The 26,393-nt window shown below is 45.1% G+C and overlaps 1 protein-coding gene across 3 annotated transcripts in view; it reads left to right on the top strand.

Annotated features, from left to right (window-relative positions):
- SIPA1L1 (signal induced proliferation associated 1 like 1) overlaps nucleotides 1-19,057 on the top strand; it is a 250,841-nt gene extending 231,784 nt beyond the window's left edge. For 2 of the 3 annotated variants that reach the window (XM_064143279.1, XM_064143287.1), the window contains 6 exons: nucleotides 804-969; nucleotides 6,302-6,545; nucleotides 12,305-12,451; nucleotides 14,694-14,808; nucleotides 15,277-15,358; nucleotides 16,963-19,057. In XM_064143279.1, the coding sequence (XP_063999349.1) occupies nucleotides 804-969; nucleotides 6,302-6,545; nucleotides 12,305-12,451; nucleotides 14,694-14,808; nucleotides 15,277-15,358; nucleotides 16,963-17,106 (898 nt within the window). In that variant the 3' untranslated portion in view covers nucleotides 17,107-19,057. The remainder of the gene's footprint in view (nucleotides 1-803; nucleotides 970-6,301; nucleotides 6,546-12,304; nucleotides 12,452-14,693; nucleotides 14,809-15,276; nucleotides 15,359-16,962) is intronic. The other variant, XM_064143298.1, reaches the window with a different exon arrangement.
- Nucleotides 19,058-26,393: the final 7,336 nt, after the last annotated feature.

Below are 26,393 nucleotides of genomic sequence, written 5' to 3'. Positions count from 1 at the left end.
TGATCTTCAACCTTTCATTAGCCCAGGGTGCTCAAAGCCTCATCCAGCCTGGCCTTGAGGGTTAGTTTGAGAGAAAGGATTCACAGCCACAGCTCTGAGAGCTAGAGTGGTGTCCATGACTGGCTGAAGAGCATTGGCTCTGTGGCACTGCCTCTTCCCTTGTACAGACTGTTGCTAGTATGCAGTCTAACAAGCCAAGGTGTCTTTGCATTACACCTCTTGGAGAAGACCTTGCAAAACAGCTTGCTAGTGAAAATACCGTTCCTTTCAAACCTAGTAAGGTTCAGACAGCCTATTCTGACTTCTTGACTTCCATTGTCAAGCACAATGTCCCTAGATTGTACCAATAACTGTCTGCCAAAAGCAGATGGTCAAACTTTGTGATTAACTGCATGATGAAAAGCCAGTTAAGCAATAAACCTAGTGACTTGCTACTTTTGGGCTCCTGGCAGACACTTGTGTTTATAGTTTGGTACTGAATACATGCCATTTGAATAGAATCACTTTCTTATTGGGGAAAATGTATTAATGATAACCTTTAAGTGTCTTGCTAGTTGATGTTTTTAAACAAGTGTATTGCTTGAACAGGTATTCATTAAGATGAGGCTCTGCTGTATTAGTGAAACTTCCTCCCTCCTCCCTGATGAGGCTCTGCTGTATTAGTGAAACTTCCTCCCTCCTCCATAACCCCCTACTTAGGTGTTCTCTTTTAGAAATCCTGAAGGTGCTGTAGTTCTTGTTTCATTCATGCCTCCTGCCCCAGGGCGTTGAGACCCGAATGTATCTGTTCCGTTTCATTTCAGACGTCACCAGAGCGATGGCAGTGAAATGGCGCACCCGCGGCTGCGCGCTTCCGCAAGAGATCTGCGAGCCTCGCCGAAACGGGCGTCCAAGTCCACTGTCGAAGAAGAGCTGAAGAAATTGATAGATCTTGAAAGCCCAACACCTGAATCCCAGAAGAATTTTAAGGTATGTTAGAGTCTGTCATCTGACTATCTCTTGTCACACTTCCAACAATACCTGAAGAGCAACATGCAGGTCCTCTTCTGATCCAAGTCATAAAGCAGAAATGTGTAAAGAATTTGATGGTTGAGTTCATTGCTGCCTGGGGCATATCAGCTAATACAGCAAATGCTTCATGATCTGGAATACAACAGGGTCATGGAGCTCAATGATTTCTGTGCAGGTTATGCTGAGTGCTTTTGCAGCAGTCTACGCAGAAGTGTTCATTCATACGGGGCTTACACACTTAGACACTCCATTGGACACAGGAGTTTTGTAGATAGGGCTTCTTCTGTTCTCACCCATAACAGCAGAATAAAATGCAAGGCATTCTCTGAAATCTCATCATGGACAGAAAGTCATTCATTCATCACAAACTTTTCTACCAGGGAAATGCATTTATCGTAGAATCATAGAATCACTCAGGGTTGGAAAGGACCACAAGGATAATCTAGTTCCAACCCCCCTACCATGGGCAGGGACACCCTACCCTAGATCAAGCTGGCCACAGCCTCATCCAGCCTGGCCTGAAACACCTCCAGGGATGGGGCCTCAACCACCTCCCTGGGCAACCCATTCCAGCCTCTCACCACTCTCATGCTCAACAACTTCCTCCTCCCATCCACTCTGAACCTCCCCACCTCCGGCTTTGTTTCCTTCCCCCCAGTCCTGCCACTCCCTGACAGCCTAAAAAGTCCCTCCCCAGCTTTTTTGTAGGCCCCCTTCAGATCCTGGAAGGCCACAAGAAGGTCACCTGGGAGCCGCCTCTTCTCCATACTCAACAGCCCCAACTCTTTCAGTCTGTCCTCATAGCAGAGCTGCTGCAGCCCTCTGAGCATCCTCGTGGCCCTTCTCTGGATACACTTCAGCATCTCCACATCCCTCTTGTAATGGGGGCTCCAGAACTGGATGCAGTAATGCAGTTGGGGAACAGTTTCATTATTGCAATCACTACAATATTATTACAGCTTTGTGTGCCAGTGTAAGGAGACCAGTGTGCTAGATTGCAAAGAAAACTTGGGACTGCTAGCTCATGGATAATCTGCAGCATTGTCCTTTGCATGCAAATTGTTCTCTGATCAGATCACTGAATAGTGACTCGTTGACAGTGTTGAAAGTTCTTGCAAAAATCCTTTGTGCTTTTCTAGTTCTCTTACTGCACAAGGATCAGGAATGCTCCCTAAGCTTAAGCAAATATTTTTAAGGAATAAATAGTTAGGTACATGTCCAGATGTATTTCAAAGTGTATATGATGCCACCAAAGTGCATATATTAATGTCCATAATTTTGAAGACATCTTCATTTCAACACTCTCCCATATGCAGTCAGTGCTTAACAGCTCAAGCTCATCACCTAGAGCCCACATGGTTTCCACAGCAACCACACAGAAGACAGAGCTGCATCTTCTTTCTTTGCTTGTGAAACCCCAAAGTGGCTTATTAAAACTTGTAAGTGCTGGGTTCCCTATGAGATTGCTCAGTTATTAACTCTCAGGTTAGAGGATAAAAAAGCACTTGCTAATGGCAGGATACCTTTTTCTTAGGTTTGTGGTGGTTGTTCTGAGGAGAGTGGGACATGGGCAATGCCACCATCTCCTGTTGATCATTTCAAGCAAGGGCACTGTTCTGCTGCCAAGAAATTCCATTTTGTTTAGAAATGACCCGAGGACCATGACAAATGTGTGTTCCCAAGCTGGTTGTTTTACTGCTGTGGAGTTAGTGTATTCATTTCTTACCCTGACAGAATAGAACAGAACAGAATCAACCATGTTGGAAGAGACCTCCAAGCTCATCCCGTCCAACCTAGCACCCAGCCCTGTCCAATCAACCAGACCATGGCACTAAGTGCCCCAGCCAGGCTTGGCTTCCACACCTCCAGGAATGGCAACTCCACCACCTCCTGGGCAGCCCATTCCAATGCCAATCACTCTCTCTGGCAAGAAATTTCTCCTAACATCCAGCCCATACGTCCCCTGGCACAACTTGAGACTGTGTCCCCTTGTTCTGTTGCTGATTTCCTGGCTGAAGAGGCCAACCCTGCCTGGTCACAACCTCCCTTCAGGTAGTTGTAGACAGCAATGAGGTCATCCCCTGAGCCTCATCTTCTGCAGGCTGCACACCCCCAGCTCCATCAGCCTCTCTTCATAGGGCTGTGCTCCAGGCCTCTCACCAGCTTCATCATCCTTCTCTGGATACATTCCAGTACCTCAACATCACTCTTGAATTGAGGAGCCCAGAAGCGGGCACAGCACTCTAGGTCGTTACTTCCTGGTGACTATGACAAGTATGCTAACTCAATTTAGACTTCTGGTGAATTTCAGCAAGTTAATGACATTCTTTCACATCAATGAACTAATGCTTTTCCATTTTAAAAATGACTGTTGTTTGTCCCCCCCCTACATGGTTTATATTTCATCTTACAAAAAAGTTCCTCTTACAGCATACCTTTTCTTTTGACACTTAAAAAAAGTGGAAGTTGTAATGGCCTTCATTCCTTCATTAGCTTACAAAGATCAGAAGTCCTCCTCTTTTCTGTCTCTTGGCTGCCCAAGGCTTTGTTTGCTAGTAGAATGTGTTCTAGACTATGATTTAAAAACCATCCCTGGAGGTGTTTAAGGTCAGGCTGGATGAGGCTCCGGCCAGCCTGGTCTAGGGTAGGGTGTCCCTGCCCATGGTAGGGGGGTTGGAACTGGATGATCCTTGTGGTCCCTTCCAACCCTGACTGAATTTATGATTCTATGATTTTGTATGTCTTTATCTCCTTATCTACTACTTATATCTTCTCAGGGAAGTCACCTTCTTTTTCTTTTCTCTCTGCTCTATTATTAGAAGACAATTCCTACTCCTACTGCTTCTGTTCTGTTCTGACTCCATCAGGTGTTGGTATCTGTACAACCTTTTAATCTGAAAACCTGATACTAATTGGTGGTTCCAGCTCCTAATTCATTAACAATAAGTGAATTTATAACAGCTTCAAGTGCTGCTTGACTTAGCAGCTTTCCTTTGCCATTTAGGGACAGCTTCTGGGAGATTTCATTGGTGATCTGAGCTTTTAGATTTTGGGATTAATGTTACTTCATGGGGAGCCCATGTGAAAAGTCTGGATGAGGCACTTAGTGCCATGGTCTAGTTGACTGGCTAGGGCTGGGTGCTAGGTTGGACTGGATGAGCTTGGAGGTCTCTTCCAACCTGTTTGATTCTATGACTCTTTCTGATCTTTAATAATAAAACCAAATTGTGCAGGAGTCTTCTAAATTTTGCCATTTTTTGTCAAAAAAAGGCCAAAAAACAGTAAGAATTTGGCAGAATGTCTTCTACTGTAGGTACTATTTACCTGTAGGTAAGTGTTGTGCTGAAAGTGGGTTTTACTTCCTGAATGATCACAAAAGCATGTGATCTGCTATCATGTAATGATAGCAAAGCAGGATGTATAATATTCATTACCAAATGTAGTATTAGCTAACATATTAGCATAACACAAGCCCTATGAAGAGAGGCTGAGTGAACTGGGGGTGTGCAGCCTGCAGGAGAGGAGGCTCAGGGCAGACCTCATTGCTGTCTACAACTACCTGAAGGGAGGCTGTAGCCAGGTGGGGTTGGTCTCTTCTGCCAAGCAACCAGCAACAGAACAAGGGGACACAGTCTCAAGTTGTGCCAGGGGACGTATGGGCTGGGTGTTAGGAGGAAGTTGTTGTCAGAGAGAGTGATTGGCATTGGAATGGACTGCCCATGGAAGTGGTGGAGTCGCTGTCCCTGGAGGTGTTGAAGCAAAGCCTGGCTGGGGCACTTACTGCCATGGTCTAGTTAATTGGACAGGGCTGGGTGCTAGGTTGGACTGGATGATCTTGGAGGTCTCTTCCAACCTGGCTGATTCTGTGATTCTGTAAAACTTTTAGGTATGTCTGTGCTCACTGTAGTTTAGTCTAGACTTGGCAGAATTCCCACAAAGGATGAGTAACCATTCTAGTTGCAAATTTGAGCCATGCACACTGAGATGAATAAATAATCTCTCTCTCTGAAATGAAACAGAAGCCATTTCTGCTACTTTGGAGTATTTCCATGATTCTACCACAAGTCCCACCTCTACATGCTTCTCCCACTTTATCGTGTAGGATTTTGATCAGAGGAAGAGAACCAGCTTTGTCTGAGAAGAGACAATTCATTTTCATGTGCAAATGAGCAACTTTTTATACTCTTAAACCACTCTCACCAGAAATGGTATCTCCTGTTTTGCTCAAACATGCTCACGGAGCAAATGAGGATGATGGCATCTTCCCTTCTGTGACTGTTAGGCTGCTACAGGTTTCATGCTGATGGGAATGGTTATGCAATCCTTGATAGCAGCTTGTTGGTTAGGGTGCTGGTTAAAGTACCTAATTCCAGGCTAACCACATCAGTGCTTCCTCCCATGTGGAACATGGAGGAGGCTGGGATGGTGGTGAGAGCAAGACACAAGTTCTTTTAATGATGGGATTGTTTACTTCATTTTCATTCAAACCCTTCTGGAGAATCAAAGCAGTGGTAGTGTTCCTAGTTGTTCAGTAATAAGAAACTTCAAATTAGTTGGCATTTTCTGGTGCTGTGCCTGCAGGAAGGCAGCCTCCCCCAGGACAAGGGAGAGCTCTGTTGTACGCAGCATTCCGGCTGTTTCTGTAAGCATTGTCTCTGCTGCACATCAGCTCTAGAACCTGTGAGAGCTGCCTGAGATGGCCTAAAGTTCAAAGAGTGTTTGCTAGAATATGAAAGAGGCTAAAAAGACCTCTCTATGTTACCTAGTTTAAATCTCCTCCAAATCACCTTCATAGAATGGTTTAGGTTGGATGAGACCTCAGAGATGATTCAGGTAGTGACAGGACTAGGGGGAATGGAGCAAGGCTGGAGGTGGGGAGGTTCAGACTTGATGTGAGGAGGAAGTTGTTCAGCATGAGAGTGGTGAGAGGAGCTGGTTGAGGCCCCATCCCTGGAGGTGTGTAAGACCAAGCTGGATGAGGCTGTGGGCAGCCTGCTCTAGGGTAGGGTGTCCCTGCCCATGGCAGGGGGGTTGGAACTAGATGATCCTTGTGGTCCCTTCCAACCCTGACTGATTCTATGATTCTACTCCATGATTCAGTTCCAGCTCCCCATCATAGGCAAGGACACCAGATTCCTCTAGGTCTTTCTCCTACTTACTCTGAAAAAAAATGTTACCACTTGCATGTTTTTAGAAAAACCTAAAGTTTTAAGAAATAATTTCAGCAGAGACTTCAAAAGTGTATTGATTTGTTTTTCTCATTTCTTTTTATGTTTTCATGAATGTATAGTCACACACTCTGTCCTGTCAGTCTCCCTTTCCCAGCACTCCTACCACAAGGCGTGCCTTGCAAAGGACTTTGTCAGATGAGAGTATTTACAGTGGTCAAAGGGACCACTTCTTCACCTCACGGGCCTCGCTGTTGGACCAAGCCATGCCAAACGATGTACTGTTCACCAGCACCTACCCTTCTCTCCCAAAGTCACTGCCATTACGGAGGCCATCGTATACTTTGGGAATGAAATCGCTACATGGTAAGTCGATTTCCCCGTTTTCTACTTTCAAATGAATCCTCTGTGAATCACGTTGAGGGAAAAGTGTTTGTTGCAATTAAAGCTTCCATCTTGACTTTGCTAAATTGCAGAGAGTCCAGTTACGTGCCTGAAAATATAAACTAGGACAGGAATGTTTTTGTCCTTACTGGAATGGGCTGCCCGGGGAGGTGGTGGAGTCGCCGTCCCTGGAGCTGTTCGAGGCAAGATTGGACGTGGCACTTGGTGCCATGGTCTAGCCTTGAGCTCTGTGGTAAAGGGTGGACTTGATGATCTATGAGGTCTCTTCCAACCTTGATGATACTGTGATACTTCAGTTAGGTACAAGACTATGACTGGTCATTCATTTACCTTGTGGAGGGAGCATAAAAATGTACCTCTTTGGCTGTAAATTTTCACTATTTTGAGGGGTAACAGGTTTAAACTGGAAGAGGAGAGATTTAGACTAGATGTTAAGAAGTTCTTTACGATGAGGGAGGTGAGACATTGGAATGGATTGCCCAGGGAGGTTGTGGGTGCTTCCTTCCTGGAGGTGTTTAAGCCCAGGTTGGATGAGGCCTTGAGCAACCTGCTCTAGTGGGAAGTGTCCCTGCCTACAGCGGGGGGTTGGAGCTGGATGATCCTTGAGGTCCCTTCCAACTTAGACCATTCTATGATTCTGTGACCAGTGGGGAAATAAAGTATGCCTGTGTATCCACCAGAGACAACTTCAAGTGTCAGTTCCTTTAATGCGGAATTAGGGGAACTAAGTGCTGTTAGGAAAATAATGATCTGAAAGTGGAGAAATATTAGTAGGCAGCTTTTATTGCACCAGCTGCTTTTAAATTCACTCCCTCACCCTACTCATTTTACAGGACTTGAGGTACTTTAGTCACACATCAGCTCGTGGCTTGGACAGATTCACTCTGATGTGGGTCAAGAAGTGGCTGGAGGGCCAGGCCCAGAGAGTGGTGGTGAATGATGCCACATCCAGCTGGCAGCTGTCACTAGTGGTGTTCCCCAAGGATCAGTGCTGGGCCTGGGCCTGTCCAATATCTTTATTAATGATCTGGATGAGAGGATTGAGTCAGTAAGTTTGCAGGTGACACCAAGCTAAGAACAGGTGTGGATCTGTTGGAGGGTAGGAGAGCCCTGCAGAGGGACCTTGCCAGGCTGGATGGGTGGGCAGAGGCCAATGGGATGAGACTGAACAAGGCCAAGTGCAGGGTTCTACATTTCGGCCTCAACAACCAAGCAGCACTACAGGCTGCTGAGAGCAGCCAGGCAGAGAGGGACCTGGGGGCACGGGTAGACAGTAGGTGAACATGAGCCAGCAGTGTGCCGAGGTTGCCAGGAGCACCAATGGCATCCTGGGCTGGCTCAGGAACAGTGTGGCCAGCAGGACAAGGGAGATTATTCTGCCCCTGTATTCAGCACTGGTCAAGCCACACCTTGAGTGCTGTGTCCAGTTTTGGGCTCCTCAATTCAAGAGAGATGTTGAGATACTGGAACATGTCCAGAAAAGGACGATGAAGCTGGTGACAGGCCTGGAGCACAGCCCTGTGAGGAGTAGAGGCTGAGGGAGCTGGGGGTGTGCAGCCTGCAGAAGAGGAGGCTCAGGGCAGACCTCATTGCTGTCTAAAACTACCTGAAGGGAGGCTGTAGCCAGGTGGGGCTGGGCTCTGCTGCCAGGCAAGCAGAAACAGAAGAAGGGGACACAGTCTCAAGTTGTGCAGGGGGAGGTCTAGGCTGGATGTTAGGAGGAAGTTGTTGGCAGAGAGTGTGACTGGCATTGGAATGGGCTGCCCAGGGAGGTGGTGGAGTCACCGTCCCTGGAGGTGTTGAAGCCAAGCCTGGCTGGGGCACTTAGTGCCATGGTCTGGTTGACTGGACAGGGCTGGGTGCTAGGTTGGACTGGATGAGCTTGGAGGTCTCTTCCAACCTGCTTGATTCTATGATTCTGTGATCAACAGCTAACGAGAAAGTGTTACTTGGTGAGCTGCTAACAAGCAGGCATTCAGCTTTCCCCCATTAGTTCACTGAAAAGTCTCAGTAGGACTATCTGATAGTCTGTGTGTTGCTGCATGTGAATTTCTCCATTGGTGAGAGAGGGAGTTTTCACAGCTTCCCACTGTACCTCATAACTGAACGTGTACTAAATGTGCTTCCCAGAAATAGTGCTAGATCTCACAGTGTAGGACTCTGCAGTGTTTTATGAAGAAGTCCCTATCTGCTCTTGGTTCATGTTTTAGGGTGTTTCAAGAGGAAAGTGCAAGGCTATCAATAGATGAAGTGGGCCCTAAGTGCTGCCTGTATTTAGACACATAGGACTGCAGAAGAAATCTAATTTTAATTCTTTTCATCTGTGATCACCAGGCATCAGTTTTCAGTGTTGAACCTGGCATTTTCATGAGCTGCTGTTTCTGTATAACGTGTTTCGTGCAGAAGACTTAGGAAACTGAGCTCTTTTCACTTCTGCTTTTTATGAGTAACTTTGCAGACTCAGTTACACTTGTAACTGGTTGGTGGATTTGCCTTCTGAGGGCTTGGGGTAGAAGGTGAGTAATGGCATCTTGAGTAGAAGTGGAGAGCAGCACTTGATCTGATTCCATTTCACTGCCTGTGTTTCCCAAAAGGAAAATCACAAATCCTCCTTTCATTGCCAGCTTCTCTCCCACCAAACCGATTACTCGTCCTAGCACATAAGTGGTCTGTATTTGTCAACAAAACAAGAGTTCACATTTCCTATAAACTGTAGGGAGGGCCGGTGAGATAGAAGGACCAGCTATTGAAGTGGCTTATGAGTTGTCTCCACCTAGACTTGCCTTTGCTGAGAGAAGAATGAAGTAGAATCATTGAATCAACCAAAAAAAACAATCAGTTCAGCCAACAAAAATTTGTGTTTTCAATAGAATTCATTCACAGAATAGAATCAGAGAATCAAGCAGGTTGGAAGAGACCTCCAAGATCATCCAATCCAACCTGGCACCCAGCCCTGGCCAGTCAACTAGACCAAGGCACTAAGTGCCTCATCCAGGCTTTGCTTCAACACCTGCAGGGACAGCAACTCTACCACCTCCCTGGGCAGCCCATTCCAATGCCAATCACTCTCTCTGACAACAACTTCCTCCTAACATCCAGCCTAGACCTCCCCTGGCACAGCTTGAGACTGTGTCCCTTGTTCTGTTGCTGCTTGCCTGGCAGCAGAGCCCAGCCCCACCTGGCTACAGCCTCCCTTCAGGTAGTTACAGACAGCAATGAGGTCTGCCCTGAGCCTCCTCTTCTGCAGGCTGCACACCCCCAGCTCCCTCAGCCTCTACTCCTCACAGGGCTGTGCTCCAGGCCCTTCACCAGCTTCATCATTCTTCTCTGGACACATTCCAGTATGTCAACATCTCTCTTGAATTGAGGGGACCAGAAGTGGACACAGCACTTGAGGTGTGGCTTGACCAGTGCTGAGTACAGGAGAAGAATAACCTCCCTTGTCCTGCTGGCCACACTGTTCCAGATCCAGGCCAGGATGCCATTGGCGCTCCTGGCCACACTGCTGGGTCATGTTCAGCTACTATCTGCCAGTACCCCCAGGTCCCCCTCTGCCTGGCTGCTCTCAGCCACGCTGTCCCCAGCCTGTAGCGCTACTTGGGGTTGTTGTGGCCAAAGTGCAGAACCCTGCACTTGGCCTTGTTCAATCTCATGCCATTGGCCTCTGCCCACCCATGCAGCCTGGCAAGGTCCCTCTGCAGGGCTCTCCTACCCTCCAACAGATCCACACCTGCTGCTAGCTTGGTGTCATCTGCAAACTTACTGATGCTGGACTCAATCCCCTGTATTTGTTGGCTGCTAGCTATTCAAAATTCTTATAATTCAAAGATCAGAATAGCAAAGAGCAGTCATTCCAGAGCACATTCATCTGTTTTGAAAACAGTTCAACCCAACTTTTTTAAACAGGTAATTTTTCAACTTCTCCTTCTGCCTGTCTTCTCATGTGAAGAACTTGCCAAGAAACCACCTTGTTTTGAGGAGATGATACAGGAATCCTCAGTGCTAAACTGAGCTGAACTCAGATCTCACTTTAAATAATCAAATAAAAATGCACATACAGACACAAAAATTCAAGATTTTTGAGCAAGGAAGTGAATGTAGTGTAGCTGTTCTGTAGCAATATTATTTAGCTAATGTTATTAGAAAGTTATTTTAGCTGTGCAAGTTACACAGTTATTAGCCTATCCAAAAAAATAAAGTTGGGGGAGAGGGAGCAAAAATGCCCAGCTAGTGGCATTTATCTTCCAGTGGGCTTGTGTTCTGCCCACCACACTGTCTTTTCTATTCTTTCTGGTCCAGATGGATTCATCGCTACACCTTTCTTCTCTGCAGCTTGCTCCCAGTTGCTCAGTCCATCCTTTCACCTCGACATCTGTGGTGCTTCTACTGCCACCTACACAGTTTTCACAACCTTCTTTATGCCCCAACAGGAGGCATGAGGAAGCAAGTCATTACTGCTTGGAGCTTCAACATGTGCTGACTGGCCAGGCATTTTTTGATAGTCCAAAGTAGGCAACTGTTGGTCAACAATTTGGTCTTTCCCTGATTAGTGGCAATATTTCAAGTGCTGCACAATAATTACAGGGAGTTTATATCCTTCTTTCCAGCTTGCTATGTCACAGGCCATGTACCAACTTATGGGTGGGTGTGGGTGGTTTTTCAGTAAGGATCAGAAGGTTTCATTAACCTGCTGAGAAATGTCCAATGCTTTTGAAGTCTTATTAAATGTTTGTCTCTTTTTTTTTTTTCCTGTTCCAATTCATCTTGGTAATCTTAAGTCTGTTCCCAATGCTTTATGAGATTGTAAAAAGAGGAGGAAAAAACCCTACAATTTTGTATTTTCAAAGGAGCAGATAGAAGCCTCAACTAGCTGTAGAACTCTCCAAAGTATCTTTAGCTTGTGCAGAGGCAGGAGTCATTGGGTGGAAGAGTAGAGCCCTCAGACCCAGTGATGAAAGGAGGCAGAGGTTGGCTTCTGAAACTAAGCTGCAAGGATTCAGGCAGGTTAGAACCAGGTTGTCTTGTAATGACAGGAGGAGGAGGAATGGGCTTAAACTGGCAGAGGGCAGATTGAAACTAGATGTAAGGAAAGGGTTCTTTGCAGTGAGGGTGGTGAGACACTGGCACAGGTTGCCCAGGGAGGTTGTGGATGCTTCCTCCCTGGAGGTGTTCAAGGCCAGGTAGGGTGAAGCCTTCAGGTGACTTGTTCTAGTGGGAGGTGTCCTTGCCTATGGCAGGGGGTTGGAACTGGATGAGCTTTGAGATCCCTTCCAACCTAAACCATTCTATGATATTAATATTAGACAACTGAAATACAGTGGGGAAAAGACCACAGCCCTTCTATTAGGGGCTGGTGAGCTACCTAGTAGCTTCCCATCCTCCCAGCTCAAATGTGGATTTTACAGAATCAGAACCATGGAATGATGGGACCATGGAAATACAGAATCATAGAAATATAGACTCATAGGATTGGTTTGGTTGGAAAAGACATCTAAGTTCATCAAATACAACCTGGTGCTGAATGTCCTAGTGAGAAGCACCGTCTTAGAAAATCAGCTTGTGACAAGCTATTGCCTGGTCAACTGCAGCTGGTCAAACATTCTACTGAGTTCTGGTTCCAAAAGTGCTATCCCAGAAAAGTTAACAGAGATGTATTCATATTAAAAATGGAATTTAGGAGTTTTAAAATGAAGTTTATAATTTGTTTTGCATGACTTTAGGTGAGTTTTCTGCCTCAGACAGCTCCCTCACAGATATCCAGGAGCAAAGAAGGCAGCCCATGCCAGACCCTGGTCTTATGCCGCTGCCTGATTCCGCCTCTGATCTAGACTGGTCAAACTTGGTAGATGCTGCCAAAGCCTTTGAAGGTAAGTTTTCATAAAATAGTACTTAGAAAGCTGATTTTTGTGCATGCCTCATAAAGGAATTTTTCAGTTTAAAATCTTGACTCTTGCTTTTGTTGTGTTTACAGTTTCTACTTAATCTGAAGCTTAAACAACTCAATTCTTAAGACCCTAAATTTTGTATATAATCCTTATTAGTATTTCTCCATACTGGAGTCCCTCTGTGCTGCAGTTTGGCCAAATCTCTGAAACTGGCTACTTTTCATTTTGTCTAGAGCAAGTTGCAGACACCACAGCTAGGATGGAAAAGACATCTGGCACAGAAGTGCAAAAGTAAAGTCAAATGGCAGGGAAAAACATATGAGCACACTAATGATTGCTTGTTTACACTGCCAGCAAGATATTTCTGTAGTGCTACCAAGGTAACCAGGGAAAAAACCTCCTTGGCTTATACTCTACCATCACTGTTCTTCCCTTTGCATACTCTGAATACATAGACTTGCACCTACGTGTCGTTCCATCCTAGGACACTTAGTAAGCTGAAAAGAACTGTAAGCTGCCCAGATATATTCAGCCCAAAGGGAGTTTACATTACAGTGGCTACAAGAAGACATTATTCTGCATGGTTGGAGAAGACTCTGAAGTCACTTGCTTTCTTGGCTGTTGTCTGGTAGTAGCCATATACATCATTAAGAAAGTGCATGTCTAAACTGGTGATCAAGGCACACACATGCTCTGCTTTATTGCCATTGGAGTTGTAGGATCAGCACGCCTCCTATTTCTGCTGTGCACTTTTGGGAAGGAGTACTCAAAGTAAGCCTTAGTCCTCAAGAGGAGATAGACTTGTGATGCTTTTTCCACCATCACATCAGGCTGAAACCCAGATTTTAATGTATTTCACTGTGATCAGCAATTTCTGTTGAAAATACCTTTTTGTATTGTTAATTTATTTGACTGTCCTCATTAAACTGAATCCCTCACTTTTTAGGCCACAGGCTCACTTGTGTATCCCCTTAGAAGTGTGAACAAAGTCTGTGTGAAGAAGGTAGCTGTGACAGCCCATATGAAGGAAAGCTGGAGTAATGTGCTGGCTGGCACCTCCATCTCACTGCTGTAAAAATACATTTGTATTTGACTTGGAGAGGGAACAGCTGTCTGATGTCACTATAATCCCAGTCTCTAGTCTCTGCCAGGTGCCAGTACAGACAGACAGGTACCAAGCAGCCTGTGAGCCTGGACACCTCTCTTCTGCATTGGTGGTTGGTGTCTTCAGCACGAGTCCTCAAAGTTACAAACACAGCCGTATCTGCAACCAGCTGAAACGAAAGCTGCCTGGATCCCCAGGCTGCACTAACCTTCAGGACTTTCATTCAAATGAAAAAAAGAGAGGAGCAGAAAAATTCCATCAAATATCAAGGCATGTTAATTTTAACCTTGCTGAAAGCACAAAATAACAATGAGCCAAGCAGAAAAAGACAATGCCTCTCCGTTTCCAGTGAGAGAACAGCAGCTGCTGAGGGAGAGAGATGGTAATTTATTAAACTAAAAGGTGTTTACGTTGCTCTTTGTGCTAGGAAACTCCAGTGGCAGGGGCAGTCAGAAGCTTAGATGTGATGGTGATTTAAAGGTGTGATAAAACATGCAAGCAGTTACAGGACAAAGAGTGTAGACACAAGGCAGGAAGCAGGTTTCACATTTCGATCTGAAAACATTTTCTAAGGCATAAGGGAAAAAAATCTGGTTCTGAAGAATTGCATTGGTCATTTTACTTCCCACATCTAAATTGTGCACAGTGATGTTTTTCTTTCCTCAAGATAAAAGGATCCTTTATGGAGCAAAGGAGGCTGAGTTATTGGGTAGTGTCATGTACTTGTGCCCAGGAGGTTCTGCACAGCTTGGCGTCTTGTCTCTCTTGGAACTGGCCGTGGGTGGACTCGGCAAACACCGCCAGGCTGTCTCTGCTATTCAGTCTCTACCATCTCCTTCCTGGAGAGCTTCTTAGCTTGAGGGTGAAGTATGATGTGTGACCTTGCAGTGCTGTGCCAGTGCTAATACTGGCTTGTTGAATCAAATACAGTGGCGAACCCAGCACAAACACTTGAAATGCCTGTCTGCCTCTGTCAAGTGAACATTGGTGTGCCATATCATCACCTTATCTTGCTTGAGACAGACTTCTTTGGTTGCCTTGAAGATCCTGCAGTGTAACTCTTGAGCTATGCATGAACAGATAATCATTACTGCTGCCATGGTTTGTTTGCCTTCTCAGTTCAACGAGCTTCATTCTTTGCTGCTGCTGACGAAAATCATAGGCCTGTGAGTGCTGCCTCCAGCACTGATCAGGTTGAGGACCAGCTTACTGCACAGATAAAGCCTTACACAGGGTAAGTAAATACACCAGATATGCAGGCTTCCTCAGCTACAAACCCAGGGGAAAGAGTAGGAACAGCTTTATTTGGAAGCCATCTGCAGGCTTCACGCACTCTTCATAAGATAATGGTGAGAAGTGAAAGCAGAAGAACCGTTGAGTCTAGTTGAACCTTTTTGGGAGATTCCTTGTCAGAGGTATTCACAAACATATCCAAAGCAATGGTAATTCAAGGCACATATAACAAGTAGAAGCAGAAAGAGGTCGAGAGGTCGAGTGATGGGATGGCCCCAGTTGATCATGAGTTAAATTTGTTCTGTTGTTCAGTGTGCTGCATGTGTTCTTTTGGTTCATTCTGTGAATTCTTAGGGTACCTGAGTGTATACCTGCCTAAAGCTACTTGGTATAGACAGGGCTGTTAGCTACCCTGTGTGGAGACAGTAAATCATATCTAGCATCTATTCTTGTTGCCTGCTTTTAACAGTAAAGAATCTCCTCCAACTCTTGCCTCTAAAGTGGACCAACTGGAAGGTTTGCTGAAGATGCTGCAAGAGGATTTAAGGAAGGTAAATATTTCATCTACACAGAACTTGTAAGACACGTTCAGAGCTGATAGGTGATACTAACAGCCGTGAAATCGTGCTCTGCCCTGCCTGAGCCTGTGACAGTCTCATCTTTGTGTAAGAAAAGATGTTTCTTTACTACTGTTCTCAGGCCATACTTATAATTATGCAAGGCTAGGGCAGAGTGTCTGTATCTGTAGATATCTGATTCCTCTACTTAAATTTAGGTGACACTGGGAAAGGCTTGAAGTTAATCCATGTAAATATATCCTGCTGATGTTGAAAAGTTTAGCAGTATTATCTTAGCATAAAATTTTTACAGTGGAAACTTCCTGTATTGTGTTACTGCCCAGGAAGGCTCTGCCATGGTCAGACGACAAGTCTCTGGGGGAAATATTTGCAGGGGTATTATCTTTTTAGTTACCCATGGGCAGTTGTACACATGTGCTGTACATGCATAACTTCACAGTATCACAGTTCCTGTATTGTGTTACTGCCCAGGAAGGCTCTGCCGTGGTCAGACGACAAGTCTCTGGGGGAAATATTTGCAGGGGTATTATCTTTTTAGTTACCCATGGGCAGTTGTACACATGTGCTGTACATGCATAACTTCACAGTATCACAGTTCCTGTATTGTGTTACTGCCCAGGAAGGCTCTGCCATGGTCAGACGACAAGTCTCTGGGGGAAATATTTGCAGGGGTATTATCTTTTTAGTTACCCATGGGCAGTTGTACACATGTGCTGTACATACATAACTTCACAGTATCACAGTTCCTGTATTGTGTTACTGCCCAGGAAGGCTCTGCCATGGTCAGATGACAAGTCTCTGGGGGAAATATTTGCAGGGGTATTATCTTTTTAGTTACCCATGGGCAGTTGTACACATGTGCTGTACATGCATAACTTCACAGTATCACAGTTCCTGTATTGTGTTACTGCCCAGGAAGGCTCTGCCATGGTCAGACGACAAGTCTCTGGGGGAAATATTTGCAGGGGTATTATCTTTTTAGTTACCCATGGGCAGTTGTACACATGTGCTGTACATGCATAACTTCACAGTATCACAGTTCCTGTATTGTGTTACTGCCCAGGAAGGCTCTGCCATGGTCAGATGACAAGTCTCTGGGGGAAATATTTGCAGGGGTATTATCTTTTTAGTTACCCATGGGCAGTTGTACACATGTGCTGTACATACATAACTTCACAGTATCACAGTTCCTGTATTGGGTTACTGCCCAGGAAGGCTCTGCCATGGTCAGATGACAAGTCTCTGGGGGAAATATTTGCAGGGGTATTATCTTTTTAGTTACCCATGGGCAGTTGTACACATGTGCTGTACATACAGGACAGGGCCCAATTTTATTTCACTACTTAGGGACTCGGCTCCTGTGTCAGTATTTAATACAGAGAAATCCTGCTTATTCAAGCAAAAAGAAAGGAATGAAATGTCACAAATCTTCTCCAGAGTTAAAATGATGTGTCACTGCACATAAAATCCTTGTAAAGAATTAGACTTACGGCCTCTTAAGAGATTCTTTCCTCTGTGTAGATAGTAAGCATGACCTAAAATTCCCACTGAGGTCTGTATTTTTCCTCATGCCTAAGGAAAAAGAAGACAAGGCCAATCTTCAGGCTGAAGTGCAACATTTGCGGGAGGACAACTTGAGGTTGCAGGAGGAGTCCCAGAATGCAACAGAGAAACTGAAGAAATTCACCGAGTGGGTTTTCAACACAATCGATATGAACTGAGAACGACGTACAGGGGAAGGAAACTATCTGTTATGAATATTGTTACTGGGACTCAAGGTTTAATGCCACCTTAATCATGACATGTGAAAGTATAGTCAGAGCACCTCCCTGTCCTTCCTCCTCCGATAACCCTTTTTTTGCATCTCTGCGCGCGCTCAGAACAACTGCAGATCAACAATCAATGTCTGCCTTTTGTAGAAAAACAAAGTAAATAATTTTAAAAAGGTAAAATAAAAGTTTAACTGCTAAAATGTGAATGTCTATTTTTTGCACATTGTCTCCTATCTGTTATGTACAAAATTATTTGGAGGCCGGATCGGGTTTACTGTCCCGTCTGCCTCTCTTTCCATTAACTCCTTTCTCTCTGTTTCAGGTAATCTGCTTTTCCTTGCAGCTTTGGCAAATATTATGACATCTAGAAAAATAGAAAGAAATGTTTATTTTACTGCTCTTATTACATTGTTTTCTGAAGTATGCCAGAGGCAAGGGGATGTAATGCAGTGTTTTAGGTGTCTCCTTAGCAATTTGCGCTTGACTGCTAGTGCTGCCTTCCCGTGCATTACAGAGAACGTGTGTCCATAGTTTATGGTACGGTACAACCAGCACCACATCAGAGAGAGGCCAGAGACATGAGCCATGGGTGAGGCATATTATCACACATTATTGCATTAGCATTCCTGGTAGCCTTTGTTTCCTGTGGAAACAATGGCTTTGAGTAAATTTACAAAGAGCAAAACTAGGCATGCTGCAGTCCAGACTGTGTCAGGCAGGCTGAGATACTGAGTACTGTAGCTGTACCACTTAAGTACAGACCCCTTTTCCTTCCAGGGGGACCTGTTACTTGCATGTGTGCAGAAGACTAAGGCTGAAGTTGTAGAGAGACTAGGATTTCTTTCCCCAGAGAAAATCCACATAAACCCTATGTGCACCTGTCCCCTCCTCCCATTCCATTTCTCTGGATTTCTCAAATCACAACAGATTTGAGAAATACTCACTCAGCTTGGGTTTGATTACGTGACAGGTCTTATAAATCACTCCTGTGGTAGACAGAGGGATAGGCAAAGGTGACTTAGAGAAGGGTATTTTTCAAAGTACTGGGGTAGTATTGGAGCTCTGAAACCCCCTGTCCCCGTCAAACTGTCCAGCATGAGATTTCCCAAACTGCCTGGTGCCGGGAAAGTTTATTTCTTGTTCTTTGAGGGAACAGCTAACTTGCCACGTTACCTCTCCAGAAAATACAGTTTAGGTGTCAGAACATGACTTTTAAGCACCACAGTCTGCTCAGGCACTGAACTGTGCAAGTGATAAGAGAAACCTTTTCTACTCCATCTGAGGGTACAGTCACTACCCTAATAAATAATTGCCTTGCATAAAGTGCAGTGTATTTGGGGGGTTAATTTCAGGAACATCCACTCCCTCCCCTTTACTGCATTCTCCAATAGGCAGATTTCAAATCATCAGGAATAGTTTTGTCACGGAAACTTCCAGCTCTTTTCAAATCTTTTGGTTTTTAATGCTCTTTAATCTTTCTCCACACAAGTACACACTACACTTCAACCTCAAACTTCATTTGTGATGCTAATCCCCATGGACTTCTTCTCTAATGTTTTGTCATGGAAATGGATCTCTTTGGAACTATTTCTGGAGTGCTTTTGTAAAGGTTTAGAACGTCTTGGGTTTTTTTAATGACTTGTATGAAGGAGATTTATATAATGCCTGATATTATTTGTAAATGGGAAATATTGCTAACATCTCTGAGCATCCTGAAGTCTTGCTTTTATTCTCTTTTATTTTTTAAGTTTGGTTCTTATTTTATTTCAAAAAAAAAAGATTTTGGGACTTGGGGCAGACTATTTATTAGAGTTTTGCAACAGAGTTCTTCTTGTATGATGCCACTGAAGGCTACTTGTAAAATTCTGACAATAAAACTCATTTTAAAGGCTCTTCTAAACCATTCTCTTCTGATTTTGTTGGGTTTGTTGCCTTAGCAGAGCATCCTTTTCTCCCTTTTTTCTTGTGTTTTTCTCAGTGCTCAGCAATAGAAGAGTTCCATTCTCTATCAGAATTCTCTTTCTTGTCCCTTTGAAGGCCATTATTTGGTATGTATGCAAGTGTTTCATCTCTCAACTTTTTACTTGGATTGCTGTATTTTCTTCTCCCATTCCCATGGGTCTGCTACTTTTAACAGTAGCTCTGAGCTTCACCAGACTGACACTGTAGCTAGGTGGGGTTGGCCTCTTCTCCCAGGCAACCAGCAATAGAACAAGGGGGCACAGTCTCAAGTTGTGCAGGGGAAAGTATAGGCTGGATGTTAGGAGGAAGTTCTTCACAGAGAGAGTGATTGGCATTGGAATGGGCTGCCCAGGGAGGTGGTGGAGGCACCGTCCCTGGGGGTGTTCAAGAAAACCCTGGATGAGGCACTTAGTGCCATGGTCTAGTTGACTGGATGGAGCTGGGTGATCTTGGAGGTCTCTTCCAACCTGGTTGATTCTATGATAGGGTAAAGGAGGGGCAGTGATTTCTTTTTTAAAATAATTTATAGGATTTTAGAACTCAGTTGGAAAAATTGAAGCTGGTTTAGTTCAAAACCAAACTTGCCTGGCACATCTGCTCAAGGGCAGGCACAGCTTTCAGTATCCTAGAATCAAACTTGTAAGCACACAACATTAGGTTTGTTTTGTTTTCCAGACTGCCTCCTTTGACTTGGCAGATGAAATGTTTTGCAAAGACTTGCTCTTTTTTTTTTTTTTGGATCAGTGTTATACATGGCCCAAAAAAACACTAGGTCAGGCTGCAGGAGAAGCATCTTCCAGGTTCACTGAATGGACCCTTAAAAGGCAAGGAGGAAAGAAAATCTGTCTTCACTTTCTGTAAGTGAAGTACTTGACCAAGAGAGCTCTGAGGCAGCATGAGCAAATAGAGGCATCTGACTGAAAAATAGGGTTGGAGCTCAGAAAGAAAACTAGATGTCCTCTTACCATTTGTAATTGGATACTGGTAATTGAGATGAAGCAGAATGTTTCCTGCAGGTCAAGGAGCTGCCCTGCCCACATTCGTAATGAATTCATGCTAGAGGTTCCCACACTCCACCATGTGCACTGCTAGGTCAGCCTAGATGAGAGCAAGATCTAACTTGCAGGCATTGCCTCACAGCCCGAGTAGTTACTGGCCTGAGCAGAGGGTGGGTGGCTGTGGGAGGAGTGGTAACAAGAGTTGTGCTTTCCCATTTCACCCAAGGAAGTGTTTTATATTCCTGTAAGCAGTCTTGTCTTCCATATCTGCAGTCCAGCACAAAAGTGCTGTTCTCCCTGTGATGGTAGTTTGGATGCGCAGATGTGGCTCAGAAGTAAAGCAGGGTGTAGGTTGCAGGTCAGAGGGCATCAGACTGTGGTAAATGGCAAGCTGTGAGGCACGCAGGAGGTGGGATTGTATGGGGTGACACTGATGGGAATGGGAAGCCAGCTATGGAATAAGGGAGAGAGATGCTGTGGAGATAAAATGCAGTACCCACATTTTACTCCTTTCAGGTTGTGGTTACTGCATGACAGCCTGTTGTTCTGCAAGAAGCTGTGTTCCAGACCTGATGAATGGGTATTGTGAGGAAGCCTTTTCCCCATCTTTTCCTTTTGTGGAAAGGTCCCCATAAACCAGGCACAACTTGAGAGGGTTGAACTGTCTGGTTTTAAAACCTTTACATAATTCTTTGCTCATCTCCCCAGTGCCGCCTTTGGGTTAGACGGTTAACAAACTCTCTTTTAACGCAGTTGGCTGTCTCCTAGCAGACACTTCAGTATGGTGTTAGTCCTGTACATGTGAGCAACTTGCTTTGCTGCAAGACAGCAGGGGAACAGAGGCGGTTGCTGTTTACCAGCTGGTATGGCATCCAAAATTGGACTCTCTGGAGGAGAGATGACACTCTTCCTCCTCCACCACTGCAACTGGAGCAGAGAAATAGACTTTGCTGAGGCGGTTACTAATGGACACGCTGGGCAATGAGATCAGGCTTGTACCGATACCTTCACCTCTTCCTGAGATTGGCAGTGGTGAGGAAATCCTGACTGTGCTGTTTGAGGCAATGCTCATAGAAATATTTACTTCGGATTACTGTCATAAGAGCCCCTTCCCTAGCAGAGTTTTCAGCTTCTGCTGGGCATGGGGGAAGCAAGGCTGAGGAGTTTGTGTTAGTCAGACTTATCAGAGGCCAAGCTCTGGATTTCGAGCCCCATTTCCCCAAGACAGGCAGAGGAAGATGTCAGCTACCAACACCTCCTTTCTGCAATAATGACTGGCTGAAAGGCAAACCCTGTCCTGCTTTTTAGAGCAGCAGTCTGAGGGAGTCACACATACCTCTGGGGAGACGCAGCCAGGAGGCCTTATGGGGTTTTGTCACACTCTGCACAAGGTTACAGCCAGCAAGTCCCTCTTTCCAGCTTCTGCACTTGCATGGACCTGTCTCTCTCCAGAAACTGATTTCAGTGTGTCACAACCAGCTTGTGTTTCTCCCAGGTATTTGACCTCTGAATGATTTAAAGTGGGCCAGGTTGTTCGTGGCACTGCAAAGTGTGGCCAAGTCAAATGGGAGTTTGTATGGGGAGCAAAACTGGGGTGCTGCAGAAAGCTGCACAACCTTTTCAAGCCACAGGACTGGGGGCTGCAGAATTTGTGGTCCATCATGAGGTAACTCCAAGTTGGAAGGGTGCTCATAAACTCATTCAGCCACCCTCTAACCTAAGCAGAGTCAGATCTGCAGTCAGACCAGGTTGCTCAGGGCTTTATCCAAGGGGCATCCTCTATCTATCAAGGATAGAGACTGCAATGTACTGAGTGTCCTCATGATGAAAAAGTTTTTATCAGGGTTATAAGTAGAAACACATAACCCTAGCAGCAGCTGCAGGTTTCTCTTGGCTGTGTTTGTCCAAAAGGTCACCACACCTGAGTCTGTTCCCTCTTTGAAAGCCTGCAAGCTGTCCCCTGCCTGGGGCTGGCAGCAGTGCACCCACGTTTGCTTTCCCTCTGTTGAGCCTGGCAAGAAGGAGGCCCTGCAGCTTGCTGTGTGCTGCGCTCTCTTTGCTGCACTCATCAACTTTCTGCATTACAGTTCTGATTTTCTTCTAAAGAATTCCCACTTCCATACTGTTGCTTACTCATGCTTTAACAAACCCCCTGGTTCTGCTTCAGTGTGCTGCCAGGCAGAAGGCAATGCTCTGGGCAGCCAAAGGAGACCATGAGCCTTTGGCAGAGATGTCAGAGACTGAAACTCAGATATCTTCAAGGACCAAGACTGAATGCAGTTTCATAACCTCATGTGATAGTTGCAAATGTCACCAGTTAGTAAGTAAAAAGAGGTTTCAAGCTACAGGGGCAAAACCACCAGGACGTGTCCTGGTGCTGTTTTGAACTTAATTCCTGTTATTTCCTCCCACCTGCTCCTGCATTTTTCTTCGAGCAGACTTTGCTCGTGTTGTCTGGTGACTGCTGTTCTGCTGCCCAGGATCTGGTACAGGATGAGTGACTAATGTGCTGTGGCTGAGCTGAAAGACTGAGCCGAGCAACTGAAGCATTTCCCTGAACCAAAGAGCTTGTCTGCTCTCTTGATTTTGTGAAAAGGGTTGAAGAGTAGTTGCATTTTCTTTGCATCTCACACCCAAAACTGAGTTTGCTTAACTGGAGTTGAGATGCTCACCTGATAACTTATCTGTATGGAAGGAACAAGCTATGTCATGCACAAAGAGGTATGTGCCCACCCACAAGCAGCAGATGCAAACAGTATGTGCTTGCCTGGCACTTCAGCACTTGGGGGCTTCAGTTCAGTCCAGCTCTGCATAGAGTGGCCCAGAGCTATGCTCTGCCAGTGTCTGCTGCAGGTGCAGTATGGATGGCACTTTGGGGAGATTTCAACTTCTTGTTTTCTTCCAGTTGACTGGCTAGGGCTGGGTGCTAGGTTGGACTGGATGATCTTGGAGGTCTCTTCCAAACTGGTTGAGTCTATGATTCCTAACCCACTGCATTTGATCCTAATAATGAGGTAATATAGATAGATATTGTTGCAGCTCCATTTTTCTCTGAGCACAAACATCTGACATGCCATTCTCCCTCTCGACTGCTGCACACTGGCAGAAAGGTCAGCCACCACAACCCACTGCTGTAACTGACTGGCAGATTGCTCTGTGACCTTCCTTGCACTACAGTCTGCCTCTGCAGCCTGAACTGTGGAAGGAGGGGCAGATAGGGCTACGTAGAATTAGCTTCTCACCTACTGAGCCTGTGCCTCATAATGTTGCTTCTTGCCTGTGTTTTGCCATACTTAAGACCTCTGAAACCAAGAATTTTGCATGCATGAAATGTTCAACATAACCTGGAAATCCCTCATGACGTGCAAAATTCTGAGACCTGCACCACATTCTGCTAACTGTTCAAGCACCAAGCAAGAAGTCTTATCATCTGGATGAGAAGCTTGATGGGGTTACATCTATAGCATGGGAAACATTAGTCTGTGATTTCTCATTCAGGCTTCCCTTGCCTAACAGCAGCACTGAAACTAACAGTTGCACAGCTCTGATTTGCTTGCCCTGATTTCCCAGTTAAATCTCAAGTGATATTCTCCAGTTAAAACCTGCAGGTTTTAGCCAGATTTGTTCTGTCACTAAGCCATCTTTATTAGATGGTCAAAATATGGGACACAGCCTACTTAGAGGAAACTCCTCAGAATCAGAGCAATGTGGGTCTCTGGTCTGCTGTAAGATGTCCTGCCGCTCCTGCAGGTCTTGGCCATGCTGCTTGCACCATGTTATCTTTGTGGCTGGAACAGAAAGGTGCTGGCAGGCAAAACCATCCCCATCTGAGGTCAAGAAACGGCAGCAAGTTCTTCACACAACAGTCAGCAGAGGAGTTACAGCCAGTCTGGACAAGAACCCTTGAGGTGATTTCCCAGCAACATAGTGGCCAGCAGAACAGGAAAAACCAGGGCTCCTCTCTGTGAGATAGCAACCATTTCACGACAACAAAAAAGGGAGAGGCAGACTGAAACTGTGTGTAAGCACACACCAGTCTCTTACTGAAGTTTCCCATGTGCAAAGCAACAGAGTAGTCTTGAAGCATGCCTTTGGAACACAGAGAAAATTTTGCTCTAGCCTCATGAGCTTTTCTGGGGGGAAAGGGGTATGTCTTGCTATCCACTCATAACCTAGTCTGTTTTAAAACAGGCTGGTTTAGTGAGTTTATACAGGATAGGTTTGAAAAGATCAAGCAGCAATATCTAAATACACAGAGGCTTCACAGGTGAGTTTCACATGTGAGTGAAATTCCGGGCTGCACATTTGGAGTTGTGGTTGTTAACCCAGGCATAACTGAGCTTCACATTTTGGGGGCTTAGCTGATCCCCTCTGCAGCCACTAAGAAGTTTTTCCTGCCTACAATACACTGGATGCAGACTTAGCTGCAGATGGATATGGGTCCTTGTGCCACAGCCTAAGCCAGTGTGGTAGATCCTGTGCTCCAGAGCCAGACTGCTGGGCTACTGCACAGGGCTGCCCTGGGACAACCCAGAGGCCACTCTATAAGCAGAGGCCTCCTGCTCACTGGCAAAATCTCCTTGGTGAAGGATACCCCCCACTCCAAATCTACCAGCAGCTGTAATTCATCTCTGGCTGGGTCTTTTTGTAACTGTACAAACAGATCCCTGGTTCTCAGTGGTTTCCATCAATTCAGTGGATTACCTGCTTCTTCAAATTTCAGTAAAAAATGCCCTGTTGAAGCTACTTTCATGTAATTCCAGTCTTGTTAGCAGACTATAGCAAATTCCATATGTACTGGTCTGTACTGCTATTGTTTTATAACTGTAGGAAGCTTAATTTTCACACACAAGCAGGTCCTGGAGAGCCTGGGTTGAAAGACTCCCTCCCCAAATCTCCCATGCTCTGACACAGAGATTGGGGAAGAGCTCCTAAAAGTTCCTCACCTAAGTATTTGGTAGTTCTGAATACTCCATCTTCAGGGTTCAGCTTAACTGCTACTCTCTACTCATGAGATGAAAGCCTTGTATCTAAAGCATGACCAAAAAATCACTCCTACAATGAATTTACAAATTAAGGCATTGAAAATTAGTAGCAACTTTCGAGGACATCTTAATCCTACTGTCATCCACTTTCCTGCAGCTCTCGTCTGGCAATATACACTGGGAGCTACCTGAATGGCAAATCATGGGATGTGCAATAATCCATTAATTATTTGTTCATACAGGGCTTTGGTAATCAAACTATTCAGCTTTTGTCATGCTATTTATCAGCCAGTCTTACAGAGACTTCTTAAATTGTAACAGCATGTTTGCATTTGCCTGCCACGGCAAATGCATTAACGCCAAATCAGTACATTTTCACATTTTCAGGGAATGATGTAGCATCACAGAGAGAGCCAGACTGATTCTGAATTTACAGAAAGAAAAAAGATCAAATTGCAAAGACATGGGATGTTGTGCTATGTTGTGCTTTTCACCTGTCTTGTAGCTATCTCTATATTTAATGCCTTGCTAAATGGCAGCTCAAAGTTTCTTCTGCCACCACGTCCAAGCTGTGAGCTAGTTTGGGGTTCATTTCTGAGACCAGATGTTTTCATAAATCATTAGTTTTCAGTAAACTGAAATAAGTTTTAGTCATCCTCATCTGGGCATGAATAAATATTTGACATAGAACAAGTATTCTGCTTGATCTGAAGCAGTACTCCCTACCTGGGGCACATGCAGGTTCTCAGCAGGCAGGTAGTACTGGACGAGCTGGAAGTCAGACCAGCCCAGTGTTGAGCACTGGGTGTCTAGCTGCAAAGACAGAGCAGATGTACAGGGTTGTACCCCTGCAAACCACTCCTAGCAGTTGTACCCCTGCAATCTATCTACAGCAACGGTATCCCCTACAATACTCCTACAGCAATGTCAGCCCTACAGTATACCTGCAGCTATTCATTTGAGGTACTTTCTGCCCAGGGGTGCTGGTTGTATGGCCAAAGGATTCTCTTCCCTGAACCTTTGGATTACATCTTTCAGAACCCCTGTAAGCTTCCTGCACCACAGAGGCTCTACAGCTAAACTCTCACCCTCCACTTATTCTGAATTTCCATCCATTATTTCATCTGACTAGGCAGTGACAGTAAATGATGACTCCTTATTTATCACGCCCAGACCACTCATCATTTAAAGTGCCCTTACTGAATTCTTTCAGTTGTCTCTCTGCAATCTTAGTTTGGCCTTAGTCTTACCTGAACAACTTGCAAATCTTTCCTGTGGCTCTTTATGTTCT

Source organism: Pogoniulus pusillus, chromosome 1, assembly GCF_015220805.1.
Source record: "Pogoniulus pusillus isolate bPogPus1 chromosome 1, bPogPus1.pri, whole genome shotgun sequence".
In the NCBI taxonomy this organism is placed as follows: Eukaryota; Metazoa; Chordata; class Aves; order Piciformes; family Lybiidae; genus Pogoniulus; species Pogoniulus pusillus.
The sequence above is the reverse complement of the archived record's forward strand: the minus strand, read 5'-3'. Positions and strand labels throughout refer to the sequence as shown.